The sequence below is a fragment of the Rhinolophus sinicus genome, linkage group LG01 (genome assembly GCF_036562045.2).
Source record: "Rhinolophus sinicus isolate RSC01 linkage group LG01, ASM3656204v1, whole genome shotgun sequence".
Taxonomy (NCBI): Eukaryota; Metazoa; Chordata; class Mammalia; order Chiroptera; family Rhinolophidae; genus Rhinolophus; species Rhinolophus sinicus.
The window spans coordinates 141,487,879-141,509,184 of NC_133751.1; the positions used below are offsets into that span (position 1 = coordinate 141,487,879).

Genomic DNA, 21,306 nt, shown 5'->3' on the forward strand with positions numbered 1-21,306 from the left:
GCACAAGCAACAAAAAATAAACTGGAGGGGGCCGGCCCGGTGGCTCAGGCGGTTAGAGCTCCATGCTCCTAACTCTGAAGGCTGCCAGTTCGATTCCCACATGGGCCAGTGGGCTCTCAACCACAAGGCTGCCAGTTCAATTCCTCGAGTCCCGCAAGGGATGGTGGGCTGCGCCCCCTGCAACTAGCAACGGCAACTGGACCTGGAGCTGAGCTGCACCCTCCACAACTAAGATTGAAAGGACAACAACTTGACTTGGAAAAAAGTCCTGGAAGTACACACTGTTCCCCAATAAAGTCCTGTTTTTTAAAAAAATAAAAATAAAAAATAAACTGGACCTCATCAAAATTAGAAACTTATGCATCATCAAGGGCATCATCAAGAAAAAGACAACCTACAGAATGGGAGGAAATATTTGCAAATCATGTGTCTAGTAAGGGTCTAGTATCCAGAATATATGAAGAACTCTTACAGATCAACAACAAAGGCAAACAACCCAATTTAAAAATGGGCAAAAGACTTACACAGACATTTCTCCAAAGAAGATACACAAATGGATAACAAGCATGTGAAAAGATGCTCAACATCATTAGTCATTAGGGAAACAAAAAAACCACAATGAAGTACCACTTTACATCCATTAGGATGGCTATAATTTTTAAAATAGTAAATAACAAGTGTTGGTGAGGATGTAGAGAAACTAGAACTCTCGTCATTGATGATGGGAATGTAAAATGGTTCAACTGTGCAAGCCTGGAATTTCCTCAAAAAATTAAACGTACTATTACCATATGACCCAGTAATTCCACTCTTAGGTATATATCCAAAAGAATTGAAAACTGGTACTTACATACCTGTACACAAGTGTCCACAGCAGCACTATTCACAGTAGCCATAAGGTGGAAACAGCTCAAGTACCCATCAACAGATGGATGAACAAACTGTGGTACAGGAACCTCATATACTGTGGTGTATGGGGAGACAAACCTCAAAAACATTATGCTAAGTTAAAGCAGACAGACACAAAAGTCTAATTTTGGAACTAGAGGTGGTGGTTGCACATTTTGAATGTACTAAATGCCACTGAGTCATGTTCACTTTAAAACAGCCTATTTTATGTTATGTGATGTCACTTCAATTTTTAAAAAAAGATAGCTGGCTCCCTTGACTAAAATGTAATCAGCAGAGGTCACTGACTTGCTGTAAAGGTATCGGAAAGCCTGCTTTTCCTCTGTAGCATATTAGTGTAAAACAAGAACAAAATCAAATTCCATTCAATAGGTTTTGTGGGGACTAACCACCCAGTTTGTTTGCTCTGTTCCTCTGCTTGCCTTTGAACATCTCCCTTCGATACCCACTACTCAAGATGGGCAGAAGAGTGAATAGTAAACTAAATGTATTTAATTATAATTTTAATACCTCTGGCATAAAGAAATTACTGAAATGTAGATGTGATGTTAAAAACAGTAATAATGGGATTACAGGATTGACTAGGGTTTTAGTTTCATTTATCCATGCAATTTCATTATAGTTTAGAAAAGATAATAAAAGACTGCTACTGTACAGCTATGGGGTTGATGCATCAGTTTGTAGAACTTAGGTCCTAGAACTGACTACCATTAGGGTATGTTATAGCAGTGTCAAAAAGTGGCTGGTGAAAGAACAGTTTCTTCAACAAATGGTGTGGGGATAACTACCGAACTCCTGTGACAATTTTAACCCATCTTATAAAAGTTTAGAATGCTTGCTACTCAGATTGTGCTGCATTCTTTTATCTGTTTATTAGTTTCCTAGGGAGGCTGTAAAAAGTACCTCCGAATTTAGTGGCTTAACACATCAATTCCATCTCTCAGTTCTACGGGCTGGACATTTGAAATGAAGGTGTCAGCAGGACCATGTTCCCTTCGAAGGCTCTAGGAAAGAACCCTTCTTGCTCTTCCAACATCTGGTGGCCACAGGCAGTCCTTGATTTGTGGCAGCGTAACTCCCGTCTCTGCCTCCATCTATGTGCCTTGCTTGCTGTATGTGTCAGTCATTGGTGTTAGGGACCATCCGAAATCCAGGATGAGGTCACCTCGAGATCCTTCACTAATTACACCTGCAAAGACTCTTTCCTAATAAGGTCACATTCAGACACATGGGGTGACCATGTTTTTTGGGGGGACACTATTCATCTCATTACACATACTATGTAAGCAACATAATTTTTCTTTTCGACACAATAAGGTTTTTAAAAAAACTAATTCAAATTTAGCTTGGTAAAATTATAATAATTCTTCTGGGGAAACTTAAAAAATAAATAATCTTCAAAAGAAATCAAACTACCAAAAAATACCAAATCCCTAGAATTAAGTCCTCCCTTTATTTATTAAAACTGATGTAAAAAATAAGAAAAATGTCTTTTGACAGAAACAAATCATGACAGATCGGTGCCACATTCTTTATAACTCCTCACTTACAAAGGTAACTTCAGCTCTGTCATCGTAACAATTCAACAATCCTCTTCTAGAAGTCACGAGCCTTATAATTTTTACTAAGAAAAACTTTTTAAAAATCCCTAAGCCATAATTTTTAAACATTTAAAATCAATCTTTTAAAAATCTGGGAAGGTGAAACGTTACAACCATCTTCAAAATGTAGAGTGAAAATTTGTTATGTGGTCAAAAATCAACCACTTGAAATAGTATATGATGACACTATATCTGCAAATCATTTCCAGTCCTAATTAATAAATATTGTAATTATTTCATGTTCAGGTAGTTTCATAAATTACCAAATTATAAGACAATGTTGGTAGACTGTACATTTTCCCAACTATAAGAACATATCCTACTTCATATATTTTAACACCTAGGAGAAATTTTTCTGTATCAACGAAAATATAAATTTTCAGAAATTTTCTCACATACCAAGATGTCATATGAAAAAGCAGAAGTTATTTTTATTTTTCATATAAAACAGTAAGTATGAACCTAATGTAGAAATCTGATGTTAGACAATTTCTTTGGCAGAAAATATTTAATTATAAACAGGTCTTAAAATAAATACAATCCGTAAGATCATGGAACAGAAGGAAAAACTACAACCCTGTATTTCTTATTAACACCAAAAATATCTCAGTACACAGAATAACATTTTTATACTATCAACAACCTGAAACACAAAATTCACTAAAGTATGGCAAAAATAAAATTATTTTTAATTTAAGGGGGAGAAGAAACTTCTAGATGTATAAAATTTCACAGATAAGTGCCAATATACACTATTTATATACATGTCACGTGTTATATTATTCCAAAACTACGTTAGGTGAATTTAACTGGCTGGTCCCAATTTAGTGGGTGTGCTATATTTATACTAGCTCAAAGACTCATGGAGAATTAAGCTTTTACATTCCAATCACAACTATACATGAAATATTTACACAAACATTAAAATAACTGTTTATTAAATATTGTTTAGGAGGAAAAAGATTTTCCATATATATATATATATGCAAACGTTAACTATTATCAAGAGCAGCTTTGCAAATGTTTTTTATGTTTTGTTTATTTTAAAGAAGATTCATTGCCAAAATGTTGCCATTTTAGAATTTTTGTAAGTGTATCATTGAATTTACATAGAAAGAAAAATGCTGGGTGAAAAACAGAACATTAATGGTTAAAACTTTCTTTCTAGTTACTTATATCTGAAATTAAGATAATGACAAATTGGGCTTTCAAATACTGCTTATTTCCCCTTTAAATATAGACTAAATAGACCACTTAGTTTATAGGCTATTTTGTTCTAGGATACCGTTTCCTTGAAAAAAGAACATATTTGGAATCAAATTTGTTTAAACAGTAAGTGACAAAACTTTTTAGAGCACTGTCATCATATGGATCCTTAGTACAAAGATTAAGGGCTTTCTTTAAAAAAAACAATATAGAAATCTTGCTTCCATACAATTAACTTTTTAAAAAACTAAACTTATGTCCAGTTTTTCCCTAGTCCAAATATCATGTATCTGTAAGCATGCGTTTGCATTTATTTTATGTTATCTAAAAGATTGGTAGATGATGCTGTAGTGTGCAAATTTTTAGGCAAAAAACCAATCCCCATTGTTTTACTACCTAACTCCTACAGTATGTGGGATTAGCACTATAAACTAATTTAAAACGTAGGCTTTTGAAAAAGTGTCTTGATAGCTTTGCTATCAATCCATTGTCTGTTATTCCACAAGCTCAGAATTACTTCCGAAAGGAATGACCAAATTTTTCAACAGCTTGGCATAGCAATGGTACTTGAATCACCTTTGTAAAGAACAACATACCAATAAAAATACGCCTGTCATCCACACTTGGCATATATCACATAAAATTATTAGGAATGTCTCATGGCTCAAATTCACATATAATCCATAAAGAGGAAATGCAGCATCTCTGCACACCACACTGAAGGAAGGAAAACAAATGGACCATATCTTCATTACAGAACGGCCGAAGTCATTTGAAAAGATCAGTATAGTGGCAATTCTAAATACCAGGGACGCTTGCAGGAAAAGAAATGTTCTCCAGCGAAGGGAAATGTTTTGTGGGGCATGCCTCAGCTCACTGCTGGCAGGACTGGGGGACTAGCTAAATGCTTTATCACACATCTGCACTTACATGGTCTTCACTATGAACAACAGAAAACATTTTTGTTCCTTTCAAATTGCTCTTGCTTCTGTAGACAATTATATGCTAATTATTACTCAACCATAACACTGACAGCAAAACTGACAGTACCGAAAACACAACTGCAATTTAAGGAGCCAGAAGGAAATATGTTGGCAAGCTAAATGCTTACACAAAAAGATGTTCGCCTTTTAAAATAATGGTGTGTGGGAAAGTGAAAAAAATAGACAGACAAAAAATATTTAAAGGTTTCAGTGCTCTCCCAATTACTGTGACGTTTTAGGGGTAAAGAGCGGGTTTTTTTAATAGCAAAATTTTAACACTCAAAGCTCATGCTGTTTAGTGTCATAAGGCTACTTACTGGGTGTCCAGATTTGTTGTAAAGAATTTGAAACTAAGACAAAACGAACTGGAAGCAACTTCATGCTGCCTCTGTTCAAAAGTCTGACTTCAAACAAATTGGACTAAAAAAATAAATAAATAAACCCTTTTAATGGCCTAGTAGAGTAAGGTAAGTTTTTGTGCTTTATTTAGTCATGGTCCCTCTTGAGTTCAGAAAAAAATTTTTTTTCCTTTACTATTTTCAGATTAGAATCATAAAGGTCGAGTACTACACTTATGAAGGCTTTCAAGAAAATGCTTGGTTTGTTTCTAAAGGAGAGGCTGCTGGTGGTAACTTGTTTGCTGCTGTGCAACTGAATGAGCTGGAACCGCCACTGGAAAGCCCGCGAGCTGCGGCAGACTGGACGTAGTGTTCTGGTAAGATGACATATCCACAGACATCCCCATCTGCTGTGCGTAAGCAGCCGTACCTGTAGCTGACTGAAGGTTAGAGTTCTGGTTCATATAAGTAGGATGGGAAACAGTATCTTGTCCAGGGCTACAAATAAAAATTTAAAAAGAAAATAATGTTTACTTCTAGGTTATGGTCAGAGATCAATCATCATGCAAAAATAAAAATGACTGTATCTTTCTAAGTTTATTAGCTCTGCTATTCTAGTTATGATTTAATCACCCTACCTATCTAACACTATTAATGTAATTTTTATATCTGGTCAGAAAAAGTACTCAAAAAGAAAAAAATATAAGATTAGAAGGTCTATTTAATTTTGTTTTCTCCAAAATCTCTCTCCAAAATCATTTAAAAATCTGTTGAGGAGATGCAGATAGTTTTTGACAGCGGTCTCCTTGGCCAGCTGCAAGGAGAATGAAACCCCAGCTCAAGTACCCTTTTAGCCCACATCCCCTCTTCCCCCATCTCTCTGTCCAGCACAGAGGAGACCTCCTCTTCTCCTCACACATTCTTTCCACTTCCCTGTGGAAAGCACTTTCAAAGCTGTCCCTATAGTCAGCCTAACCTGAATCCCTACTGGAAATTAAGGAAGGCAGGGAGAATGGTGTAATCCACACAGGATCCTGAATCCATCCTCAAGATGGTCCTGACCTAGTTTAAAACGTTACTAACACTATTCAAAAACAAAACCCCACTAAGTTCAAAAATCACATCAAATTGCAGGACTTCTGTTTTTTCCTGTAATTACTAGAGCATAATTTATTTTAAAAGACGTATTATTTTGAATTACACCAAATACACTGTTCACAATCTAAGAGGATTAATGTCTACACAACTCCAGTTTTTGCTCCATAATTCTTAGTGTCACCCAAGGAAAATAAATTTTACAATTTAATTGAATTAAATATGAACACCAATATGAACAGGTTTATTTTCAAATAATATCTAAAATTTATACTCATAGAATTTAAAAATGGGGAAGGACCTTAGAAATCATCTACACATGACTATATTGAATGGACATTTTATGTGGGTGAGTAGTTAATAGAAGGCAAGATTTAAACATGATTTTCAGAACTAAAGCATTGGTATAAAAAAATTAAGACTACAAATGCCGTAATTCCAACACACTTCTTTTTAAGAGTCAGAATAACAAGTTTGCTGATTTGTAGGACTGCATACATATAAATACGTCTGGGACCACTTTGCCAGGCTGATTACAGCACCATGCTAAGTATATTATGGGCTTGGTCCCTTTAAAGGACAGTTAGCTTTATTTGGTCCCAGGAACCACACTATAAGCCATGGGCAAGCATCTTAGTATGGACAGCAAGTCTAAGAGCAGCACCATTCTGACTTCATGGATTAGAAATGGACAGTTCTAGAACTTCACCTCAGCAGTGAAAGATGGCACTATTACCACAAAGAGAAGGGTCTGTTTATTCTCATTCTGAAAGTCTGTGAAAATTTAATGTATTTAATTACAAAATTCTCACAGCTCCCCAAAACTTACCTTAGATACGGAGCTTGAGCAGGCTGCGTTGTCACTGAGGAATTCACATTTGGAGGCAGAGACGTCAGTGGCCCGATCTGATCTGGTCTGAGGCTGTAGCTTTGGGCACCAGTGACTTGGTGAATGTAATTTCCACCGTGCGACTGAATTGGGTATGTCTAGTAACCAGAGAAAAAGTTGACTCACTGATCTCCCAAACATCTGCCCAACAATATGTTTAACACTTTAAAAGACTTAAATGAAATAAAATGTTATAGTTCTCTGGGGAGCAGTCTTGTTTCACCCATCTATCCACCACAGTATAAAAAGTAGAGAGCTTCCGGCCCGGCCCGGTGGCTCAGGTGGTTAGAGCTCTGTGCTCCTAACTCCGAAGGCTGCTGGTTCGATTCCCACATGGGCCAGTGGGCTCTCAACCACAAGGTTACCGGTTCAACTCCTTGAGTCCCGCAAAGGATGGTGGGCTGCGCCCCCTGCAACTAGCAACGGCAACTGGACCTGGAGCTGAGCTGTGCACTCCACAACTAAGACTGAAAGGACAACTTGAAGCGGAACGGCACCCTCCACAACTAAGATTGAAAGGACAATGACTTGACTTAGAAAAAAGGCTTGGAAGTACACACTGTTCCCCAATAAAGTCCTGTACCCCTTCCCCAATAAAAAAAATTAATAATATAATAAAGTAAAAAATAAATATTTAAAAAAAAACACAGAGCTTCCAAATCACAGTGCCAAATCTATGGAAATTTAGGATTTATTTGGTTGTTCTTTTATTTTGCAGGGCGTTGAAAGGAAAGGAAGTGGTGTATTTTTAAGATGTGGGTTGGAATCCATCCACGTTGTCTACTACTTAGTAACCTGTCGTGCTATAGAGTCACAGAAAATTAAATACTTCCTTGAAGGGCAGCCCATCATCACTTTACATCACCATCAGAATGATGACTTTTACCCTCATCCCAGGGATGATTCATTCAACTCCTTCCCAAGAATAAAACTTAGGAGAATAAATTGAAGAATAAATGGTACCAGGGCAGGGTGCAGGCCCTCTCTGGCAATGTCTCCTTTATTTCCTGCCTTTGGGACACACAAAAGTAAAAAATAATTTTTTCTTAAAGGAGAAGATGTATCATCAGGAAATAGCAAAATGGTCTAATTATTTTTATATATTTATAATGTGCCCTCCTGAATTTTCAGGTTAACATCTCTTGAAGGACAGATCTACCACCTGCCTACCAAATAGATGCACTAAGTTTAATAAATATATAGTAACCAGCATCACTCCAGCTTTTAACTAAGCTATTTCTAAAGCAACAACCACTGACATAAAAACTTAGAATGCTACAAATGCCAAATCAACTACATGAAGGAACTCATACCACTTCCTTAGCAGACAGCCCACTGACAACAGGCTGAGACTGTGGTAACAAACCGCTTCTGAAGTTCAGGGTTCCTAGGGCCTTCACAGGTACAGATAAAGTTACTGCAATATTTTCCAGGACGGATTTTTTTTTCCAAATTGAAATAGGAACTTTGAGTATTTCAAATGCTATTATGAATGGTGTAGCTAGACGTTATGTGAACAAACCCATACAAAGTTAACTTTTTAAAGAAATTAGTTGTGCTTTGCAAAATACAGACTGTAAATAGTATGCAACTAAACACGAAAACCTGACATAAGAATGACAAACAGCGCTTTACAAACATACAATGAAGCAAATATAACATACAAATCTATGATACAATGGTATAGACATTTCTATTTTGTTCCATTTTCACAGCAGCAGTAGGTAACTTTTTGAAAATAGAAGCAATATTAAATAAACTCCAGCTATCTTTTGCACCCAGAAATCCCTTCTACCCTCATTTGTAATGACTCATCATTTTCAAAAGTTTGGGGCATGGCCATGTTTGATAAATGCATCTGGTCTGATGTGACAGTTACCATAGTAACTATTCTTTTTTTACTTAACAATTACGTTATGTCAAATCATCTACATTATGCACCCACATTCTACCTTCTCTCCTTGGTGTCTCCTTCACACACCAGTTTTCATAAATTAACATGAATTTTGTTCATCTGAGCTCATTCTGAATTCAGAATGGTTGAAATTTGAAAAGGCTTCAGAATACTGGAAAGTGATAAAAGTTGTCACTTCAGCTGGGAAGTACAGATAAGGTGTAAAGTCCTAGGAAAAGACGCTGTTCGTGAATGGCTTATGGAGCCTGCATCATATCCATGCACGAATTTTTTACAATTTAAGTCATGCATCTAAGAAAAGAAATTATAAAGCATGATTTGAGAACAAAAGGTCATTAACTAAGCCTTTTAATAATCATGTAAGCCAAAGAAATCTTGACAGAAATTTTAAATCTTGACAGAAATGTTAAATGTTAAATCTAAATAGGAATAGCATTCGTACCTCATCTGGAGGGCTTTTGATATGTCAGGTACTGTCCAAAACCAAAGGATTTATACTTTATAATTACAAAAATAATTTATACTTACTGAAAGGATTTATGCTCTTTATTTACAAAAGCATATGAAGAACAAGAAGTCCCCTTATATATTTAATGGTCTCTTCATTCATGTTAAAAATGAACTGAAATGTATTTGTGAAGTATCGGTATCTAATCTGTCCTAGTGAGCATTAATTATTTAGCCAGTATTTTTTTGACTATCAAAGAGTTTTATAATTTTACTCATGAACCATATAAATTTTCCTATGCTTTAAAACCTTTTTTTTGAATTTTTAAAAAAATTTTTTAAAGAATGTTCTCAAAAAACATGCTCACCTGCATTGGAATCCCAGCTGACGCAGGTGGGTAATGTGCTGCAGGATGGAGCTTGGAGTAGACCGAATACACTGGTGCTTCATTCACTAATTTGTTATATAGTTCCAAAGCTTCCAAGACTTTTACATTCAATTCAGACAATTCTGAATGCTTCCTGATATAGAAGAAAAGCACTTTAATACTCTTCAAAGTTTTTAAGCATGTGTTTAGCAACATAAATTAATTTTTAAATTTAGCACATTTTCTATTCGTATTTTAAATGGTTCTTTATATACGATGAAAGAATATACGCCAAGGGAAAATGAGAGGAGGAATTATTTAATTCTTGTAATAACTAACTAACATGACTTCATAAAATTAGGGAAAGTCCTTTCCACACCTCATAAAATACAATCAATTCATAATTTTGGTGCTAGAAGAATTTTGTTCCATATGTTATAGGTTTCAAAAACTCAATTACACAGGAGGAAAATTTCTCAATTTAGGAAGAGTCCCTGCCTTAACTAAAAGTCATAGTAGAAGAAAGTACTCAGGCAAAGTCCAGAGCATGCTATCAAGTACAATATGACTGAAATAAAAACACATTCACAAACAAAATCTCACACATTTTCATTTTCTTATATTCATGAAAGGATCAACTGAAAAAAATTTAATAATTATCCTTCAAAATGCAAATGAAAATAATCATATATAAACTAGTCTCTACTGCTCTTGTTTGTTGATTTCTTTTGAAAATTAAACAGGATACCTTATTGGGTAAAAACAAATCCAAATAAGAGCATTTTCCGATTTGCCCGAGGAACTCCAGAGCAAATCCTCTGACTTGGTACAATTTTGTCTATTCCCCTTGGAGTAATAAAGAACTCTCTTTGCAACTGACAAGTTCATAAAAGTTAAAGGACTACTTTATTTGGCCTAAGGCACCCACAAGCCTGTTTATTAAATGTAGGTCTTTTTATATATATACATAAGAGGCTCAAAAGACAAGGGGCAGAGGCAGGCAATCAGACACCGGGCTATCAAATAAATGAGCTGGAGAGACCTATCAAGATTTGTCACTTTTCCTCTATTAGAATGTTATGTTTGAAACAAACAAACACACAAACAAAAAAATGTGCTGTTTCCTCTGTTGCATGTGTGACTGTATAAAGCAGGAGAAACTATTTTCAGAAATATCAGTTGGAAACCACATAGGAAGCTTCAGAAATTAGTGTCCAGGCTAACAAAAGTGTGACTAAGAATGAACCACAGGCTTCTTTTCCAGTTTCATTATTCACTGACCATTAACATCCCTACACTGGAACCAAAGGATTTAATAGGAGACGTGTAAGTAAATAGTTAATGTTTTCTCCAAAATAAGAACAATAGGATATGATGAGACTACCACCATCATTTCATTAAGTGCCACAGGGATTTATTTTTCATTTCTGTAGAAAATACAAACAATTTATCAAAAATGCCCATGGAACAAAGATTATAATAGTCAGTAACTAGAAAAATCTTGCTGCTGCCACTCTTCTCTAGCAAAGGCAGGTAAGAAATAAAGTACTTCCTGTTCTTGTGTTGTTTTAACAGTAGTTCAATAGACAGACTCTGGAAAGGTATGATGACAGAACACTAAAGCCTCATCTCTTGTCTTTCATTCTCTATGGCTTCTCCCTCTAACTTCAGATAGAAAGCTCTGAGGAGTCAGAGAAGGGGCAAAACCAAGTTAAAAGCTCAAAACCTTGATAGTCTATCCTCTGGTGCCGCTGCTATTTCCAAGGAACAGTAAAACTAGGTGGGATAATGAAACGAAAAGGACAATAGAAATCCAGAAATATAAGGAAGCAAAATGAGAAGAGAGGTGTGCATTGGATTTAGCTTCACAAATAAAAGGGAAATTTCATTTGAAAGTTTTACAACTACTACTTCTTATCACATAACAAGACAATGCTTGCGTAAGATCCCTGTTCTTATTGTGGGCTCTATCAGCTTTATTCTTCATGTCTCATTATCCCTCAATTCTAGCCCAAGCAAGGAAATGAAGACTGTCACCATACAGCAAGGGGCCGTGGTCCTACGTGTACTCCACTGCCATGAAAAAACAATTTGCTACCAAAATAAAAAGTACCACCTGCTGTTAGTTTGTAGGAGTTTGGAATCTGAGAAATAATTGCAACAGACTGAACAGTTTCATAAAAACTCCCTCAAGTTCTGCCAAAAACAAATAAGAAAACTATACTTGTTATTCCCTGCACGGAGAATCTCACCTATCAATCTCTTCAAGTTTTTCATCTATCATTGGTCCCATCTGCTGGCAGACATCTGTAAATACGAAAATATTTTAAAATCTTTAAACTTAAACCAGTTTAAGTCAATTTCAACAATTTTTTAACACCACCACCAATATGCAACACCTTGTATTACACAAAGAGAATTGAGTTCATGCTGGAGAAAAGACTATAAAAGACCTAATTTTAACACTATTCAGCACCAATATTAATATCATGTGACCAAAGGTAAAGTCAAAATTAAAACAGAAATCTCACCATGTTCTCTGAAAGTATTAAGTTTGCAGACTGAAATTTGGAGTTATCTCAAAATCTTAAAATACCTAGAAAACTATTAATAGCTAAGTAAACTGAACTTGAGTCAGTGTATAAAATATGCAATTATGTACAGATGAGATATGAACATTTTTCATTTATTTAAGCCATTTCAACATTAAACATGTTGTGCATTTCCAAATGTGAACATTGATAACAATGAATACAATATTCTATATTCATAACCAGACTTGCTTCTATTAAAAGATTTAAGATTTATCATTTATCACAGAGATTTTTCTCCCAAATGATTTTTTAAAATAGGCATAAAAACATTTGTTTTAATTGTTTCAAATTGCTTGGGGATTAAAAAGACACATCAACATATATCAAATGAATATATAACAAAGTTAACACAGATCATGTAAAATTTTGACCTTTAAAATCATGATACAAGAGAATTAAAACAGGAATAAGAATTCCTAACATTTTGACTCAATTAATTTAATACGCTGTGATTTCTAATTCTGTCCTTTTCTGGACTGCCAATCTCTTCAGCCAATTTCATTAATGGGCTTATAGGAACACAAAGACTTCCTCCTTGAACAGTATAGGCAGGTTTATAACAACACCAAGTAATATGTTTACTATGTTAACTATACTAGTCTGTTTCCCATCAGAGATTTCTAATCTCTACAAGCAAACACAAGGCAGAAAAAATTCAAGACATTCTAAATAGCCAAAATATTAAATGACATTAAAGTAATACCTAATATTTACTAAGTACCTTCTAAGTCCAAGAGGTCTTGGGAGTCTGGTTTTGAATCGGTTGGATCTATACTCTGGAGTACCTGCAGGGCTCTATCCATCTTATCCTAAAAAAGTAACAGGACACTTTAAAAACTCACTAGAGTTTCAATTTCAATGAATGTAGAAATTACTCTGTCCAAGCATTTTCAAGGATAATACATTTTATAAGTCTTGACAGCTTAACGAGTAAACAAAAGAAGGACTCTACCTCATCTATATAAACAGGTTCAGGCTCTGATTTCTTAACTTCCTCCTCCTCTTCATCAATTACATTCAATTTGTCCACAGCTGCTACGGAAACAAAGTAAACTTTAAGTTCTTCAGCATTTATTTTGGTACTTTAGTCATTAATTTACAAGTAGTCCATGATTGTCCATAAAAAAAAAGGAAACCCCTTAAATAGTATAGTCATGACATTTCATAATCAATATTATTACATACATTCATTCAGTCATGCCACAAATATTTATTTAGCCTATGTGCCAGGCATTGTTCTAGGTACTGGAAATGCACCAGTGAGTAAAACAGACAAGAATCTCTGCCCTGATGGATCTTACATTCCAGTGAAACAAGAGAGCAATATAATGGGAACTGTCATTACTGGTATTTTCTGGGAAACTGAGTATTACCAATAGGGTGAATAAAAATACAAGCGAGTAGGGTATTATCTAGTGTTGTCTTGTGAGCTAATTTCAGAGTTCAATCAGTTCCTTCCACATTCTTTCCTTACTATAAAAAAAGTATTTCCTATATGAAAAAAAAAGACTTAATGTCAACCTTTCTTTGATAATAGTCAAAGCAACACAATACGAAACTTTCATAATGAGAAGGTTAAAAAATAATATACATGCTCCCAAATTATTTAAATGTTCACAAGAATACTGCTATTAATAAAATGCAATAATATATTTTAATAAAGTAAATTCTGGTAAAAATAAAACTGTAATAAAAATCTACATAACCAAAGGACATTTAAGTCCCAACAGTTAGCCACTTATTTCAAATATTTGGCTAACTTTCAAATATGTCCTAAGGAGCAGACCTCAGAGTAACATGAGGATATACTGAAAACCCAGCATATTTTTACTTTTAAAAATGCCGCTTAACGTCTCCAGCCTATGCCAAGGGCAAATCATGATACTGGATCCCCTGAGCATGGTCTATCAAGTTATTTAAAATGGTATCTCCAATTTTCATATCAACTTAGAGAGTCAGACTGGAGGAATAAAAGTATAAACAGTGCAAAGTACTTGGTAGTCAAATAGGTATTCAGCTCCCTCAACTTCATTTTAACTAAATGCATCACTCCACTATACAAAGAGGATGTTACATACAATACATAGAGCTTTCAATTTAAGTTCTTTCTCTAGAATTGGAGGATTAACACAGACATGTCCCGAGGTGAGTTACTCTAAGAAGTATCTAAGGGCAGACTGGCTGGACTTTAGAATCCCAGCTCTATCGCCTACTAGCCACCTAAACCCCCGGCCTCAGTTTCCTTATCTGTAAAACGGGGTAACAAAAGTACCCATCTCACAGACTTGCACGGATTAAACAAAATAGTGCAAGCAAAGGACCTAGCACAATGCCTGAGACATGAATGCTTAAACACCCCTAAGCTATTTTATTTCTGATCATCACCATCATTACTATTGTTATCAGCTGTTCTTTATACTCAGCTCCCCTTATTTCTTGCCTGCAAAACAAATGGATGCTTTCTCTGCATGGTTGACAATAGCTGAGAGGAACTGTCTGTATCTACAAAGCTGAGCAAAGTTCAAAAGATCTGAACTGATCAAACCGGCAACCTTCGTGTTACCACTGTGTTTCCCCAAAAATAAGACCTAACCAGAAAATAAGCCATAGCATGATTTTTCAGGATGACATCCCCTGAACATAGTAAGCCCTAATGCGTCTTTTGGAGCAAAAATTAATGTAAGACTTGGTCTTATTTTCGGGGAAACACGGTAGCACCACGCTCTAACCAACTGAGCTAACCGGCCACTCCATAGGAACCTACTCTCTTGACTATATTATTTTATTATTGTTCCCTAGGATCAAATCAAGGTGAGGAAAAGTCTAAAACTTAGGAGTACTCTTAACCTCCGTAATCACACCTGGCACTTGTCAACCAGCCCCCACCCCAGCTCCCCTCCTTCAATACTATGGTTTCAGTGATGAATAAAACTAATATTCTTTGTACCGAACATACATAAACTGCCTCTTACATCATAATTAGGTTGACTGAAATATTTACATGGTCACAGATGATTTTATGCCTTATATGTAACTATGTATGTTAACTCTCAAAGGATTTAAAATATGATAAAGGAAATAATTCTTGGAATTGACCTGGGTTAAATTAACCCCTAAATTTGGTAACAGGTAGGTTAAATTGTATTGCCTATAAATAAATGTTTTAAAACAAGAGTTAAATGCCAATCTACTTTATATTCAAACAGAACCACAAAATTCAAGTGTAAAAAGCTTTAACAGATTTAACCTTCCCTAATATTTCACTTACCTGCCTCAGACTCTATGTTTAAATTAGTTGTTACAAAATTAGATGGGAAGAGTCCTATTCCTCTGTGATTTTCTCCTTTCCACCAATTGGCATCACTGAAAATACAGTGCAAAAATGTCATTTGTTCCTCTACATTTTAGTGCACTAGATTCAAGACGGATTAAAATAAAAATTAAATTTAGCCTACTTTTAAAACTACTAGTTCACATCCAACTATATTTAAAAGTAGTTCTTAAATTTAATAAAAGATATAGAAAAGCACAAATAAACACTCAAATTTCTGTACTTAAATTTAGAACCAATTAGCACTTAGTTCATATTTGATTCTAGGCTTTTAAAATAGTAAAACATTATGGATAACACTGAAGTCTCTTTTATCACCAACCTCCATCTATCCTACCACATCACCACCACAAAGCGGGTATGTAGCCTTCCTGCCAGCACAGTGTTATTCATTTACAAATGTCTATAGCCATCTCTGTATACGCAGATGTTAATCACTATACATCTTTTTAATTTTGTTATGTTTATACTTTCAGATCTTTTATTCAGATGTTTATCCTGTTAAAATCAAAGTTCTATCACATAAATATGGCATATTTGATTTATCCATTCCCATACAGATGGACATTTAGGAAATTCCAGTCCTTCACCATTATAAAGATTAGGATAATGATCATTCTAGATTCTGGGGCACACATGCAACAAGTCTCTATGCTTATGCACAAACATGGACTTGCTGGGCCACAGGATGTAAGCATTTTCCATTTTCCTAAATATTTCCAAATGTTCCCTAAACTGGGGTGGCAATTCACCATCCTCTGTCCCTCAGCAGCATGTGAGAATGTCATTTCCCCCAATGAACTACCCAAGCAGCATTTGCTATCAGACAGGAAAGAAATCATCTCTCTGTGCTGTGCTCATTTGCACTTCCTGAGCAGCCAAGTGTGTCTGCCGGCTTTCACATCACTTCCTCTGTAAACTCATAGCTCATGTCTTCTGTCCATTTTCCTTTATCCACTGGGTCTTTTGTCTTTTTTCATGGATCAAGGCATTCTTTACGTATTCTGGATAGCAATTGTTTGTCTGAACTATTAAAATACCTTCTCCCATGCCACTTGTCTTTTAATATATGTTTATGGTTTCTTTTATTCTGTTATCAAATTTAGCAATCTTTTCTTTTATGGCTTACACTTTAAAAAAAAAAAAATCTTTATTCCTGCACTCCTAAATCTCTTCTCCTATATACTTGTGTTTAATATTTTTAGTTCTTTTTTTATCCCTTTCCCTTGTTTAGGTCTTTAACTCATCTGGAAATTTTATGTACAGTGTGAAGCCGAATCAAATTTTGTTTTATTTGTAAAGAGCTGTTCACACCAGCAAAATATACTAAATAATGTATCATTTTTTCTACTGATTTATGATATCCTATCTTTAAAACAGCAAGCTGCTATGTGTTAAACGAGCCTACTTCTGGATTCCGTTCTGTTGCAATAGTATATATATTTATTTACTACAGCTTATTAATATGCCTTGATACTTGCCAGGGAAAGGGCCCTCTATGTTATTCTGTACCTTCACATTTCTATATTAATATTAAAAATTTTCAAGTTCTCTGGAAAAACGTCTTGTTGGGATTTTAATTAGAAATGCACTAAATTTATGCATTCATATGGGAAAAATTAAATCTTTATACTAAGGTTTCTTCACCATGAACATGGTATCTCTATATTTACACAAATATAAATAATTGTATCATATATATCTATATTCCTTTATATCTTTTATATAAACCACTTTTATATAATTTTCTCCATAAAGACCTTACACATCTTTGCTAGATTTCCCTATTCCTAGATCATTCATAACTTTTGTTATTATTGAGAATGGAATTTTTTTTCTATTACACTTGCTAAACAGTTGTGATTAGAGTAAAGCAGACCACTGACTTTGTATGGTGAACTTGTATCCACCAAATTTAATGAACTCTTACCAATTTTAATAATTTGTCCATTGATTCTTTTCGACTTTCTATATGGACAATCATAGAATCTGGCAATAATAGTTTATTCCTTTCCAATAATTTGACTTATTGAGCAGGCAGTCTTAAGATGAAACTTAAGGATAAATTAACTTCTATGATTCTAATTTTAAAAGTACCACAAAGATACAAAAGGAGCTGTATATCACCCAAATTCTTAAAACCAGAACGTAACTGATATATTGACAGTCCCAAAGGTATCATATCTGCTGATGTCTGTAGAGGACGAGAGACTCTCTTTATCTCACATACATACTTTCTTAAGTTGAACTTTCCATTTAAAAGGAAACCTGAACTTAGAGGAATTTTTACGTAAAACTAGAGAACCCAAACATTTGAACCAGATGCATGGAATGTACTTGAGTCTATCAACAATTTTATGTGTAGCCTTCCTTAGTGGTCCTAGGAATGTACGGTCATTTCCCACTCAACCACTACTGCAAACTCCCTGAAATATAAAAGCAGGCAGAACCACCAAACGCCATGCATGTCAAAGCATGGCGAATCCTTCCCAGTCCTAATCCAGCTCTATTTCTCTCCACTGGCAACCAGCTGATTCTATGGAGCGTTAATGGCACAAATATTGTTCAATTTTAAATTCCTAAATTAAGGTAATTTGACAATAGAGTTTTATATAAACCATTTGGTAATTAAGGAAAATTTTATTGCACCATTTATATTTACAGTTTTTTATGTTAAGAAAGAGAGTAAGACTCAGCTGAATGAAACATGATTTAAGCATAAGAGACGTAAACTCTACCTTCAACAAACTGATTATTCAGTTAACATTTATGAAAGCCCACCAAGGAGGGACAGTGACATCCAGCGAAGCACTGAAGTTACAAAGATAATTAAGAAAGAGTTTCTGCCCTCCAGAAATTTAAAATCCAGTGCAGTATTTTTCAGCCCTCCCCTACCACCTAAGAACACATTACCTTGCTTTATCTCCGGGGGTCTGTTTTCTCCTTCCCACTTCCTCCCACCCCAGAAGTGCTGACTATGTTCAGAATCAGCTCATCCAGCAGGAGAGACAGATGTAAAAAATTACAATACAATACGAGAAATGCTATCACTTCTGTTCAGGGACCATAGCAGCACCAAGATGGAACTCCTGACTCTACTGGGAACTAAAGGCAGAGAAGGGTTTAAAGGCTTGTCAGAGGACATCAAACTTGACCTGGGTTTTAAGGTTAAGTATGCACTCACCAGGAGAAAAAGGGAATTAAGGCTGTAGAAATAAAAATGCCTTGCTGCCAGTATGGAGAAGCAAGAAAATAAAAATACAAAAAACCAAAACACTTTGCATACTGAGATAAACAAAAAACAGTTATCTTGTCTCATTTTAGGTCTCAAAATAAATGTCTCTCTGACTTCTTAACTAAAACATTATCTGCTGACTTTTACAATGGCAAAGGCTAAAGATAAGTGACGTCCTTTATGGATATGATAATCATGCGAGAAAAGTACTATTCCTACCACAAACATACAAATAGGAAACCTGGAAACCTTGGTTGTGTGTGTGTGGGGGGGGTCTTCTCCTTAAAATACCTGCTTTATTTTTTTAATTTGGGGAGCCAATCCTTCCAAAGCCTGGGCTCCCTTGCAAACTTTCCTTGCAAGTAAAGTCTCTTTTCTTTTCTAAATGCGTTTGCTTCTTCTGACAGAGCTTTCCAAGCAGAGAGAACCAAGTGTACAATGCCACGGAAGTCTAGTCACAACATGGCATTTCTGGAACTGTAAGAATTCTACTTGGTGATTTGAAATGGTACGTACAGAACAATCAAGGAGTGGTGAGATAAAGCTAAAAATGGAGAAAGTGCAAAGCTTTTTTTGGTATACTGTTAATAAGAAATGTGTGTCTTTTCTATCAGTTCAGCGTCTCTTAATTTGAAGTCCAAGAATGATGTATTTTCACGGGACTTCAAGGTCTACATGTGAAATTTTTAATTTTGTACTTTCATTTCCACAGCAAATATAAATACAATGAATCTATTCTGGATCATCTAGAGGACTTCCGTTTAACCTAAGATTTCCCCTTAACTCTAGTACCCAAGTTTCCATTTTTGTTTAAAATCGTGCCAGTGATAACCAATTACCCAGAATGACAACCTTTAACTAAATACACTCATGACCATGTCTGTGGCAATTTTAAGACTGGGATATCCTATCTTTAAAATGACAGCAATCAACCTACATATTCCATCATATTCATGTTGAATTCTCTCAGCAGTTACAAAGGAAAAAGTTCTTTTGCAGTGCCAAGTCTCAAATGAAAATAGTTTTGTATGAGTGTGTTATTTATAATGAATTTGTGCTTTAATTAGACATCAGTGAAAACAACGCGGGCAGCACAATAACACAGCCTTTGACTCACTGCAAGCTTGCAGACTATTAACAGGTATGGAATACCACACGCACACAAATGACATCAAGGGCTACAGCATGTATGAAGGATTCACCAAGTTACGAAAGAAAAACTCAGAGAACTAAATTATCACAGCACAGGGCATTAGGCACCTGCTGGAGGTAAGGGATGAAGGACCGTGTACTGAGGAAGCACCACTGACCAGTACTCTATTCACCTTGTGAACAGCAATTTATTTGAGAGAAGTTTCTTATTACATAAAAGTAATGCTCAAAATTTGAATCTCAAAGCAAAAACTACTCTTTAGTTTTGTTTCTATTTATTTTATAAATGTCTTTAATTTTCTAGTTGTATAAGAGTGTCAGAAGTGTAAACCTAGGTTTTTTGGTAAACATTCTAACTAAAACTACACTCAGAAGTGTGACATTTCAGACTGTCAGCGTTCAGAGCCCACACTACCTCTTTACCTTCGTATCCATTTACTCTTCTCCAGGAGTCATGTGCTCCATCCCAAATGACTATTTTTTAAAAAAAGCAAAGAAGTTTTGTGAACATAGTGTTATCCTGACTGCCTAAGAGACCTTTGTTTTTCTGTTCTCTGTTATTGCAAAATTTTTCCTGTCCTGTCAAAAATCAATCAAACTTCATCTGAAATGGACCCTGGATAATCCTGTCTCCCAGAAGCTTGCACTGTCTGTGAATCTGCTCTCTTCTGGACCCCAACACTACCTCTTCTATAGCACTCACAGTCTGCATTCCATACAATTACCTGGCGAGTAACTGTAACCCCCTTCCTTTATTCTAGGTTTTATGAAGACAGAACTGTGTCCTCATTCGTTTTTATTAAAAACAGGGCCTATTACAGAATATTTTCTCAATAAATATTTACCACAGCAAAGTAAACCATTTTTGTGTATTTACCCATTTAAAAATACACTAAACGAATCCTTACTAAGCTATTTATAATGTATACCAAATACATTTGCAGTGTCTGTTCATAGCAACAAGCTATTAAGTCTCCCTCTTGCTAAATTCCATCCACTTCTTTTAAAAGCATAGTAAAGACTAGAGTTAGGCCCAATATAGACAGATCTATTCTTTATTACAACTTTAAATGACAGAGAAGTTATGAGGGAGAGTAGAGCTGCAGATTAAGAATTGGGAAGGAGCCGAGCATAGCTTTTGGTTGCTTTGATCAAAGGTAATATAGTTATATTTATTTTTAAAGTTTATTTCCCAGTAATTTGGCATACACAACTCTCAATGTAAATGCTTTCAGATGACTGA

General features: G+C 35.2%; 1 protein-coding gene across 2 annotated transcripts in view; it reads right to left on the reverse strand.

Moving 5' to 3' along the window:
• Nucleotides 1-2,916: 2,916 nt before the first annotated feature.
• Nucleotides 2,917-21,306, reverse strand: part of STAM2 (signal transducing adaptor molecule 2) — a 43,430-nt gene continuing 25,040 nt past the window's right edge. The window contains exons 8-14 of one of the 2 annotated variants that reach the window (XM_019737481.2): nucleotides 15,614-15,708; nucleotides 13,298-13,377; nucleotides 13,067-13,154; nucleotides 12,004-12,058; nucleotides 9,752-9,905; nucleotides 6,962-7,119; nucleotides 2,917-5,535 (exon numbers count right to left, since the gene is read on the reverse strand). In XM_019737481.2, the coding sequence (XP_019593040.2) occupies nucleotides 5,307-5,535; nucleotides 6,962-7,119; nucleotides 9,752-9,905; nucleotides 12,004-12,058; nucleotides 13,067-13,154; nucleotides 13,298-13,377; nucleotides 15,614-15,708 (859 nt within the window). In that variant the 3' untranslated portion in view covers nucleotides 2,917-5,306. Of the gene's footprint in view, nucleotides 5,536-6,961; nucleotides 7,120-9,751; nucleotides 9,906-12,003; nucleotides 12,059-13,066; nucleotides 13,155-13,297; nucleotides 13,381-15,613; nucleotides 15,709-21,306 lie in introns of both variants that reach the window. The other variant, XM_019737480.2, reaches the window with a different exon arrangement.